We start from the raw sequence: 12,711 nt of genomic DNA on the forward strand, positions 1-12,711 counted from the left end.
GCTTTCTCATAAATCACCAAACTTTCTTAAAATAACAATACTTTATTACAAGAACTGCTCTAATTCATTTTGAGAGCACTAGGTTTGTATTTGTTATTTCTAAGTATGCAATGTAAATGTTTTAATTAGGCTGCGTAATCTTTTCCATGGAATGGAGGAGAATGCTCCTGCTCGGTACATCGTATATTGCAGTCTCATCAAGGTAGCAACATCCTGTAATGCTATTCAATACATTCCTTCTGATCTTGACCAGGTAAGTCCCACTTTCTTCAGATGCTTTGTTTATTGGTATCATTCGCTGCTTTTGTGTGCATTGAAGCTTGTGTGGGCAAAGTTAGTAGGAGCGAATTTGTTCCAGGTCATTCCTTTAATTTTTAATTTAAGAGTTGCCAATTATTTTTTCAAATTAAGGGGCAATTTAGCGTGGTCAATCCACCTAACCTGCACATCTTTTGGGTTGTGGGGATGAAACCCACGCAGGGGGGAATGTGCAAACTCCACACGGACAGTGACCCCGGGCCAGGATTCAAACCCAGGTTCTCCGTGCCATAGGCAGCAATGCTAACCACTGTCACCGTGCTGCCCCTATTCTAGGCCATTCCTAATATTGTTACAGTACTATTGGTGCCAGAGCATTTTTACCGTGCACTAAATCACATGCATGCACTTTGCAGCACTGGTATTATCCCACTGACAGAGGAAGCTCTGGCTAGTTTTCAAGCGATCATCTTTGACATTACCATTTATACTGGGGCAGAAAGTATTGCTAACAGGAGTGTATGGTCTATTTACTGTTGGTCAAATTTACTACCTTGGGGCATGTTGGTTATGTATCAATGATGTGTGATAAATCTTGAATCACTGGTAGGGATGGGGGCAGATGGGAATTGATAATCTGTCTTCTGGGTAAATGGACAGCCTAGGTAAGATGTAGAATTTCTCTTGTGTGCTGTCATTGCAGCGACTTTCATGGCCTTGTGGTCTATATAGTGGAAGTAATAAAGATCAGTGAATAAGCAGTTATGATTTTCCCTAGGTTCGCAAATGGATATCTGACTGGAACCTCAGTGTAGACAAGAAACACCATGTACTGCGACTGCTTTATGAAGCACTGGTGGACTGCAAAAAAAGGTATTGACACATTTGGTCAAGAAAAGCAATTAATTATAGGAGTCAATGCACTTGACTATTTTCTAACCATTAGACTTTGAGGTATTTGCAGGCAAATGGAGTTGAGGTACAAAACTCTTATCTAATTGAATAGTAGAAAAGTCTTGAGGGGCTGAATGGCCTACTCCTGTTCTGTTACGCGAGGGAGATATTAGGAAATTGGGTCCAGAAATGAGACCCCCCAATATAGCAACCAATTTAGGGGTTAAACAGATTGAGGGGGCAAAAAACCTATTAGCACAGAGTCAGAGGGATATACCCACGCCTGGCTGAGTTACATTGTCCCAGTCAGACTTTAAACTCGTTAGTGGGAAAACACAGGATGCTCCAGGTGCATCATTCTTTGGGACACTCCTGTCTGACCAGCTATTAGCCAATTACAGAGTCAGAAGGCCTCTATTCATCAGTGGGAGGTTGGTTGCATATAAATAGCATGGTCTGTCTTTTGTATAAACAAGAGTGGGTAATCAAACAGCCAAGACAATACTGATGGGTTCAAGCCTGGAAACCCCAGCAAAGAACCTTTGTTTTGGGGGCTGGGCGGAACTAAGTGAGAGAGAGCGAGAAAGAATGCTGTTCTGTACAGTTTCAGGGCAGAAGGCTTTGGAAATTGACCGAGAGAAGTCATGAAAGTTTCCACCAAGGCAGGCTTTGGAAAATGGTTCTGAAAGAATGTCCCTAACAGAAGAAAATTTGCTTCCTAAATGCAAGTATTGCTTTTGCCCAACTGTAAGAGGAACGAGAACTGCATATTTATTCAAAGTGGTGTCTAATGGGAACTAGTGTGTTATGGTTAAGAAACTACATGTATATATTAGTGTTAGAGTTGAAGTTTAAAAGTTTAAATTTGTTTTCTTTTTTAACAAAGTTTGTGTTCTAAAATAACCAAACTTTTTATTTTTTATAATATCAGTCCTGGAACAAATCGATCTTTCTGCACCATCTTAAAACGTTAAAAGGTTATGGCTCTGGTTCAGCCTCTTAGCCACTGTTGAGAGCTGACCAGGTGTCTGTAACAGTTCCTATTTTGCATTATCAGTTAAACTAATTGAATAAATTGCAAGTTTAAAAAGTACCGTTCCAGTAACTGCTTATTTTGAATGTACTTGCACAAGGACTTCAGTATGCAGTTAGGATGGAAGTTCTGCTCGATGTATCATACATTATTATAGCAGATTACTTTGTCCATAGTAAATGTAAAGGCTATTAATATGGAGGCAAACAGTTGCTGCGTGCAACCATTGGCAGAAAACAATTAAAACACTCATTATTCCTCTTTGCAACATCCTGCTCACTGTTTGGATGTCATAACTGCCAGCTTTCACATTGGGTCTCTGAGATCCAGCTGCTGTTTTGTGTTCTCACAAAAATGGGGGCATGTATTTCCAATGACGTTTTTGAAATCCCTTGCCCCCAAACCTTTCAAATTCCTGCATGAGACAGTATTGATCTACTCAAGCTTTGTTCTTATTCAGAACCAAGCTGTTCACGGGTGATGTCAGGAAGCATTTCTTCACGTTGATGGTAACGGAGATCTGGAATGCCCCCATCTCCAAAAGGCTGGGGTTCAATTGAATATTTAAAAACGGAGGTTGATAGCTTTTTGTTAGGCAGTGGGTAGTAAGGGATGGGGATCTAAGGTGGCTATCGGCTAAAATCGTAATTGAATGGCAGAACCTATTTGTGTGATCCTTCCTCATTTCTCCCCATTCTTTTCTGGGTTGGTAGACCTTTTCTGCAAAACCCCTGGTACAAATCTCCATAACTTATTGCTCTATCTATTTCTCTCTTTTCCATTTTCTCTCCCAGCTGATAGGATATTGACATATAAAAAGACGTGCCAGAAGAGAGCTGAGGTTTTTTTAAAAAAAATGCACTCTGAAGATTGAAATGATCTTTCCCTCAGGATCATTGTAACATTGTTGAAATTTAATAGTAGGGTTGAGGTGTTTGTCTTAGGGAATATATGGTGATTTGCCTGCAATTCTGAAACCTTTCATAGGTTTGCATTGGAATCCATCTGATCACTTTCAATTTTTCTTTACGTTAGTGAATGTAACAAATAGAGATGGAAGAGTGTGCAAGGATTCTTGAAATCTAAAATATAGATGAATCCTAAAAACTAGCTGGAAAGAAAGGTGGTGTTTTTATTTAACAAAATTATGTGCAAAGCCATCAAGACCATTTCATGGTCTAGATTCTGTTGGACTGCAAATGTAGTTTAATATTCTTCCTAAAGGAGCTCAAAATGGTTGGAAACTTCATACCCTTCAACATAAAGAGCACTTGGTAGCAATTTTTATTTGTTGCTTCAGTTTTTGTGGGTGTGCAAGTTCTCATTGGTGTAACTTTAAATGTTATAGGATAGAAAATTACAGGCAGACCAGTTTGAGGTCCAAACCATCAATGAAACTGATTCCGGGCCAGTATATGTTTCATACAACTTAATTATCAAATCCTAGAACTTAATTATCAAATTCTAGAAATTGCAGCACGGACAGAGGTCCACCAATCCATCACGCCTGTGTAGGTGATGGTTGGTCAATTAAAGCTACCTCCTTTCATCCTGTATTTTCCCCGAACTGCTTGAAGTTTTTATCCTATTGTATATAAATCCATAGAATACCTAATGCAGAAGAATGCCGTTTGGCCCATCGAGTCTGCACCGACCCTCCGAAGGAGCATTCCACCTCAAACTAGCCCCTGCCTTATCCCCGTAACCCCACACGTTGATCGTGACCAATCCACCCAACTGCATGTATTTGGACTGTGGAAGGAAAACGGAGCACCCGGAAGAAACATGCACGTACACTGGGAGAACGTGCCAATTCCCCACACACAACCTTGATCCCTGGTGCTGAGGCAGCAGTGCTAACCACTGCCACCGTGTTGTCCTTATGATAAAGCATTCTGATTCCCCTCTGCATTCCACTCTTAACTTTATGCCCAGTTGCAGTCCATTCAGTATCAAATGGAAGCTGTGTGTCAGAACCATTCATAATTTTTACTCCTCCCATTAGTTTTAGGAGATGGTCTGTTTACTGTAACTCAATTTGTATAGTGCGTTAATGCATTAAAGTTGAAAGTTTCACTTAATGTGCCAATTAAACAATGAGATAAAAGGAAGTGGGGGAGGAGGTGGGGGTGGGAGGAGAGAGGAAAAGTTCTCATTCAACTTAATGTGGAGATTGTGGTTTCCCTAACCCAGAGTTCTACCACATAGTATCTCGTTATCTGGAGGATTGGACCTCTGCATCACAGGATTAATTAGTCCTCAAACTATTTGTGGGTTGAACAAGAGGGCTACCAGTGTTGGTAATGGTCCAAATCAACAAGTGGAGAAATCTCAAAGTCAGGAGGTGCATTATGAGACAGTCTCGGTGCAGTATGAGATTTCCTGGTGTAAAATCTTTCTCACTATTCCTCCTGGAAACGAGCTGCACCGTGAAATTGGTCAGGGACATAATTAAAAGATAAAGCCGCAGGTTAAGAATACATTTTCCCTTGATTGCTTGCAATAGCATTGAAGATTTGTTGACCATTCCTAATTGTTCTCGAGGAGATGATGGAGAGCTGATTCATTGAACTGCTGTAGTCCATATTCCATAGGTACACCCATTGTTAGGGTGGGGATTTCAGGACAGTAATGACAAATGACGATATAGTTTCAAGACTTGACTTGGAGATGTGTCTGCTGTCCTTGCTCTTCCAGGTGTTAGAAGTTAAGTGGGCAAGCTTTGGGAGTCAGGAGGTGAGTTACTTGCCAATAATTCCCAGTCCGTCTTGTAGCCACAGTATTTATATGACTGATTCGGTTAAGTTTCTGGTTGATGGTAACTTTCAAGATGTCAGTGATTGGTATGCCATTGAGTGTTATCAGGAGATGGTTAGATTCTTTCTTGTTGGAGATGGTCACTCCCTGGCACTTGTATTGCATGAGTCTTTCTTGCCACCTGTCCGCTCCAGCTTGAATGTTGTGCAGATCTTGCTGCATGTAAGCACGGACTGCTTCAGTATCTGAGGAGCTAATGGCACTGGATGCTGCCATCATCAAGTATTTCCATTTCTTGTGATGGAGGAAAGGGAACCGATGAAGCAGCTGAAGATGGTTGGGCCTGTGACACTACCCTGAGGTACACCTGCAGTGTCATGGGGCTGAAATGATTGACATTCAACAACCATCCCTATCTTTCTTTATGCTTGGCATGACTCCAACCTGTGGGGCGTTTTCCCCAGATTCCAATTGACTTCAATATTTTGAGAGCTCCTTGATTCTGCATTCAGTCAAATGCTGTCCTGATGTCAAGGCACCTCATGTCGGAATTCATGTTTGGATCAAGGCTGCATTGAGGCCTGGAGCTAAATAACTCCAACCTCATTGAGTCGGCTTGAAAATACTGTTGATGATGCCTATCACTTGCTTATTAGAGTAGACTAATGGAGCAATAGCTGGTTTGGATTTGTCCTGATGTTTGAGGACAGGATGTACTCTGGCTAATTTTTCACATTGGGTGGATGCCAGTGTTAACTTGGGGCATCAGACTCAGTCTGGCTGATATGTCCTTCACACCTCTCCGTTATGGAACAACTGAAACACTCTTGGTGATAGACATTGATCTTCGCAATTTAGTGTCCATTCTGTACTCTTACTACCGCTTTGCTTCGTCAAAGTGGTGTTCTACATGGAGGAGCACTGATTCATAGCAGAAGGAAGGCGGTTGGAGGTTTCCTTTCCCTTGTTTGACCTAATGTCATGAATCCTCGTGGGGTCCAGAGTCAACACTGAGGAGTCCCGGAGCTGCTGTTTCCTAACTAGATGCCACCATGCTGACACCTCTGTTGGTCTATCCTGCTGGTGGGCCAGGACATACTGAGGGAAGGTGATGACTGGGGTCTCTGATCTTTTGCTGTATGTTTTGATGATTATGACCATGACAAGGTATTTCTTGACAAGGCTCTTGTACCAAAATTGTAAAAGCTGTCCCAAGTCCTGGATAGTGAGGACGACTTTACAGGATGATCTGGCTGGGGTGTGCTTAAGTCGATAGTCCATCTGTTTTTATTTAACATTTTTGGGCGGTTTTATACAACTTAGTGGCTTACTCGACCATTTCAGAGAGCAATTAAGAGGCAGCCACATGTTGCGGATCTGGAGTCCTATTTATACTACATCAGGTAATGTTGAAAACGTGGCGAATAAAATGATTTTTTTTAAAACCAGAAATTGCATTAGTGTACCAGAAGGCTTTCTATGACAATCTGGTCGCTTCATGATCATCATTACTGAGACTAGTTTTAATTTCTAATTTTATGATTAACTGAATCAATAATAGTTCATAAGAAACAAGTACAGAAACTCAAAGTTGGTTTCTCTCAATCAACTTTTCTCAGGGATAGAAAAGTTGATAAATGTGCTCGGGTTCATCGGTTTAATCTTTTCACCAATTGACTACATCTGATTGCTCAAGAAAAACCCTGTACTTAAATCAAAAGTGCAATCACTGCTGGTTCTTGAGCTTCATCAAAAATTCCGTATCAATTAACTGTATAGGTGGAAACTCTGTAAATAATCTTACTTAGTTTCTTCCACTATTGATTTTTGTTTTTGATTCTTTGAATATATATTTGATTTACATATGGAATAATACAGCAGATGGTGAGTTGAAAAGGAGTTGCACATCAAAGGGTTGAATTAAGAGCAAAGCTTGAACAGCCTATCTGTCATCTCGTGCCCAAGATGCGTTGCTTTGTTTGAACACAATCCAGAATATCTTTCTGTAGATCATATAGAAATTTAATGCATGACAAAAGGACAAAAATTCAGTAGGCGTGCTGCTTTGTAAACCAAATTTGCTGCAACTTTTTACGGGTTATTTTACAGAATTGTTTTCCAGGTCAGAACTGTCTTCCTAATGCTGTTTATTCCAGCTCTGTAGTGCTCTGGTTCCAATGGCCTTTAAAGGCTACTCCTAACAGGAAGGAAGAGTTTGGTACCTGCTAAGCTGCCGACCTTGTTTACACTGTAGTTCAGGATTTACAATTTGTCTGAAACTCCAAACTATTGGGATTTCACACTCCAGTTCCCAGTATAGTCAGCAATAAGATGCTTATCTGACTGTGTTGACACTCCAGCTTAATTGATTTGCTTGACTTGAGCAGTGACAAATGAATTGCATCATTTACTGAGCAATATTGTTACATAACCTAAGCAGCATTCTTCATTTTGCTGTAATTGTCTGGTGTTTGGTTTTTCAGAGGTGTTTCTCCTATCTCCAGTGGTTGTATGAAAATTTTGGAGGCTTGTATTTCCCTGAGGAAAGTTCAGGTGTACACAAAATGGTGGAAATCTGGAGTCTCGTCTCTTTCCCCCCCCCCCCCATCCCCAAATTAAAACTGTTGGCGTGGGGGTCAATTGCAAAATTTCAAAACTGGGAGTGATTGATTTTTGTAAAGGTATTGAAGGTTATCGAATCGAGCAATGAGTAGGCAGCACTCTCTTCTCCAAGTCAGTAGGTTGTAAGTTCAAGTCCCATTCTAGCCTTGCATTCCAGTACAGCACTGAGGGAGTAGTGCCCTGTCTGAGGTGCGTTCAGATGAGACGTTCAAGCAAGGCTCCGGCTACATTCAAATATACATGACTCCTGGTACTATTTTGAAAAAGAGCAGTTGTCTGAGCGCTAATTTCCCCTCCGTCAACATCCCAAAATAGGTGATTTGGTTATTATCACATTAGTTTGTGGGAGTTTGCTGTGTGCAAATTGACTATCATATTACGTATATTGCAACAGTAACGACACATCAGAAGTACTTTCTTAACTGTACAGTGCTTTTGGATTTTCATCAAAGGCGCTATAGAAATGCAGCTCTGTCTTTCGAGACCGGTAAATAGAATTGAAATGCAGGATCAACTGATCAAATTCAAAAGTGGGAAACAGGCTTTAAGGGCTGAATGGCCTACACCTGTTACCTACTTAAGTTAATTGGTCAACACCTGCCCTGGTAAGAAACAAATTTGTCAGATGATAACATTTGATAAGTCAGTATCTGTTTAATAAAGATTAAAATTTGGCCATTACTAAAAGCAGCAGGGCAATTTCAGGTTATCTGCGGGGTTGTTATGCTTGGGGAACAGTTTCAAACCACTGGGATGATTGTTCTGAATGCTTATTGCAATATGTTTCCTTGTAGGGATGCTCTCTCTGACAGGTCCCTGGGAACACAACATAATAGGGCTTTGTGTTCTTTTGATCACGTCTATTTTTTTTTGTGCTGCCTGTTCAACCAAAACCAACCTTTTCTCTCAGCAGTATTTAAAGTAGAGATGTTCAATCTGTGCCATGGTACATCAGTGGGGATAGGGAATACTGTGTGTGAAGATTAATTTCCACGTTCTTTTTCATTTGCTGATATTCAAAGTTCCTGTCAACAATCTACTTTGTTTTTCTCATTTCAGGAATTCTGAAACAGTATTTTAAGAAAAAAAACTCTTTCTAAAATCCTCAAGCGTACAAAATAAATATACGTTTGTGTAGATGCTTGGGCCTTCAATAGGATTGCAAGGGTTCAGTGCTGACACTAAACTACAGGTTGACCTGCCCTGCTTCAAATTTCCATTCAACTATTTGGGCTTTAGTTCCATGCACCTCTGATTTCTGTCATCTTGCAGGTAACAATATTCTGTGAAGATAAAAACTAACATATTCTGCTATGCCTGGCAAGAAACCTACACTGAAACCCTCAACAGTACTACAATATTGATACCATGTTGAATCTATCCTGCCCAAACTTTCAAATGTTGGCGAAGATTGATATTTGGAATGGTTCTTCCGGCAATTCCTAATGACCTTAATAAATAAAGTTAGCAAACCACTGAATTTAGCAAGAGGTGTGCTTTCTGCTGTTTGGTCAATGCACTGGCAACACTGGGGGTATTTCATTTGGAATGTTGCGTATCTTTTGATTTTGGGAAAGAGCCACGAAATGGGGGCTAATTACATAGTGCTTTCTAAGAACTGGCACAGGCATTGTGGAGAGAATGGCTGCCTCTTGTGCTTTATATTCTTGCTAAGACAGGTCATATAATTTTAAAAAAAATCCTATTGCAGTGATATTTAGAGTTTGGAAGTGTCACATCACTGTCGGAAATTAAAAACTGACCAAGTTTGTAATTCTCTCAATATAATTTTGTTCAGTGTCTCAAGGGACGTTGTCACTTCCTATAAAACTTGATGTATGCGTTTTTGTATTTTTTCTTCACTTTGTAGTTTTGATCTTTTTTAATCTTTTGATCTGCATACTTAAAACCAACATCTTAAACCCCAGCTGGAACACAATTTATGCCTTCTGTAGTTTGTTATAGTCTTCCATGTCAGACTCTAGGACATTTGGATCTAGTTTCCTGGAAAGGTACTCCTAAATGGCAATCCTAAATTGTAACAAATTTGATGCATCAATGTGCTGGTTTTAGCAGAGATAAATTGTACTTCATTTTAATCAACAGTAGTGCCACTTTTTCCCTTTTGTAAAGCAGCTGCGAATCATTAACTTGTTTTGAAAAATAAATGCTAAACCACTTGAATGTCACGATGAAGTATGAATTAGCTGTGTCCTAGGAAGTGACTCAGAAAAAGTCTTTAAAGTTTTTAAAGTACACAGGAAAGCAGCCTTATTTCTTGTATTTTTAAAGGCTAAACCTCTGCATACTTACAGATATTTTGCCAAATGAATAACGAGGCAAGATTACAAGTGTGTGCACTGAAATGAGCAGACCAGTCATGCACTCAACAACTTTTTGATCCAGTTTTCTAGTGCCATGACTGCCTAAATCAATAAAACTAATTTAAGACAAACGGTGCCATTGATTTGTGCTGTCTAACTGTCAAATCCCAAATTTCTTTACCCGTCAGTCTGGCCTCAATAAAAGTCGAGATGGATTTGCAGGTACAGCATTAGTTATTTTATTTAGCTTGCAAGCTTGATTCATTTCACAGAAGCATAGGACACATCCAGTCTCCTACATCCCGGAAAGCGAATGAACAAAGAGACAAAGGGATCTCTGCAAATCAATTCAAATGGTATCAAGTTTCACATACACGATTCCCATAGGTCATCCTATACCCCTCCTGACCTAGTCAGACATTCTGATTGGCTCACTTCCAATCCCTTCCTCTGGCCCCTATTACCCAGCATCCTTGTCTCCTCCTATGGTGGACACACCTCCTCCTTGCTTTGCCATGCGGTCTGAAATCCTTTGTCTGTGAACTCACCAGAATGAGACTGGCCTATCTCTACATTACAGTAACTAATATCTCTAAAGTAACTATTTTATATCACATTCGTCATTCCCTCCTTTTATCATTCCATGATAACCAAACTATCCAATCCATAGCTACGGTTCCTCATCTAAAAAGATCTGTCACTGCATTTCCAATTCCTGGCGTAGCCCCCCTTCATCTGCTGCACCCTCATGGATTTTGACAGCTAGGATTTTAGGGGCGTTGATCTGTTCCAGTGTAACCCGCATTCTACCCATCACACATTTAAGGATGGCTGGGCCCACAAAGATGCAGCCGATAGCCACCACTAAATACATGACCATATTTATCAACCAGTCCTTCCAAACCTCCAAATCCCCAGTTACCCCAAGCGCCAGGATCCTGCATTCCGTCCAGGTGATCCCGTATGTGATCCATAAATTTAGTGACGTTAGCGGTCAAGTCCTGAACTCCCATGATACACTTGCCCTGCACTATGGCGCATACCCCACCCTCACGGGCCAGAAGATAGTCAAGAGCATACCGGTTCTGCATTGCAAACAACCATAGCTGAGACAATTCCTTGGTTATTGCCCCCAGGGCTCCCAAGGTTTCATTTCCCAAGATGGTAAGGCCACAAATAAAATAATTCCTATTATCTAGCTTCGAAACGCCCATTCGGGCCGCCTAGCAATGCGGAAAGCCCTCGTCCCAACAGTGATATGAGAGACATTCCCCCAGCCACAAAGGAGCTGGAGGCCGGCGTTCAATGGAACGCAAGTGGTGTTGTAACAAACGCATTGGCCAGACGCCTGGGTGATATGGCACCTCCTGTCCGTACAGGTGGGGAACAGACATGTTATATTCGTTTCCACCTCTACCAGCAAACAGCCGTATCCTTCACTGCCGAAACAATTCTCGTACGACCGGGAATCCCTATTGGCTAGGTATATATGCCCTCCACCGTTGCAGCCTATCGTACTGTGAATGGGAATTATCCCGAGGAAGGGGAAGACAAATAGCCGGTGGTGCTGAACCCGGATCGTAAGGAAGAGTGACTTGCTCGGGCGGTGGCTCGGAACGCTGACAATGAACCACCGTTTGGGGAGTGCCCCAAAGCGGTGAAACAGAAAATAACCTAGACACCGCTGCGAGGTCCGGGTAGCAGACAACCCGTCCGTGGCCATACAAGCGGTGGTAAATCTGGTAGAAGTGATTCATACTACCCAGGTTTTCCTCAGTTTGGCCTTTAACTAACTTAAGTGTATCTCCCGGTAACCTACGTTCTAGCTGTACTTCCCTTCTCACACGCCCCGTCCTCTCTCTAGTCCCTCTCTCTCTCTCTCTCTCTCTCTCTCATAGCCTCTTCCTACGCTCTCCTGACGGTCTGATGTTACCTTTATCGCACCAATCTTAACACATCAAAAATCAAATTTACATGTACTCCAAAAACAAGGCAATGTCCATATAATGTTCCCTTCCCATCGCCGGGACCGGTGCAATTGCTTCATGACTCCTGCATTCTCCTTAACTTTGACGACCTTCCATGAGTCGATACCATGTCCTCGTATATGGGGGCAGCGAAGAACATCACCTTTGCATAGGTGATGTATCCTTGTAGATTGGTTGGGGTTACAAATATAGATGATAATCCCCTTTTCCATGTCCATCGCCAATGACACTCCAAGCAAGGTGAGGCCAAATATCACACAGACGGTGCGTAGCCACCCCATCATGCTCCACACCTGTAAAATAGCACTGGAGAAGGGAGGCAGGTTAATCTGTCCAAGAAAATGAGGCCCGTTATCAGAACGCAACTGAGCTGGTCTACTGTACCGGGGAATGATTTCCCGCATCAGAACTTTAACCACAGTAGCAGCTTTATTATCGGTAGTCGGATACGCCTCAACCCATCTGCTGAACCCATCCACAATGACCAAAACATATTTAGAACATTGACACCTTTCCAACTCAATGTAATCCATTTGGAGCGTCTCAAAGGGACCACTGGGCAACGGGGTTTGCCCCATCCCACAAGGGATACCTTTTCCGGTGTTATATTGCTGACCAATCAAACACCGATTACTGATACTCTGGGCCAACCCCTGTATTTTAGGGTGCCACCAAGTGTCCAGCAACAAATCACTAGTCCCCTGAGCCCCACAATGAGTTGCAAAGTGTACACATTCGATGACCCATAAATCCAGTACATCAGACATACAAGTCTGATGTGCTGGCGTGGTCCATAAAGAGGAAACAGAATCATATGTGCAACCTAACCGTTTCC

At 41.7% G+C, this 12,711-nt stretch overlaps 1 protein-coding gene across 1 annotated transcript in view; it reads left to right on the forward strand.

The window, feature by feature from the left end:
* eif3m (eukaryotic translation initiation factor 3, subunit M) overlaps nucleotides 1-12,711 on the forward strand; it is a 64,941-nt gene that overhangs the window by 19,635 nt on the left and 32,595 nt on the right. The window contains exons 4-5 of the mRNA XM_072466264.1: nucleotides 130-253; nucleotides 1,037-1,131. Coding sequence (XP_072322365.1) covers nucleotides 130-253; nucleotides 1,037-1,131 — 219 coding nt within the window. The remainder of the gene's footprint in view (nucleotides 1-129; nucleotides 254-1,036; nucleotides 1,132-12,711) is intronic.

The sequence above is a fragment of the Scyliorhinus torazame genome, chromosome 10, assembly GCF_047496885.1.
Source record: "Scyliorhinus torazame isolate Kashiwa2021f chromosome 10, sScyTor2.1, whole genome shotgun sequence".
Classification (NCBI taxonomy): domain Eukaryota; kingdom Metazoa; phylum Chordata; class Chondrichthyes; order Carcharhiniformes; family Scyliorhinidae; genus Scyliorhinus; species Scyliorhinus torazame.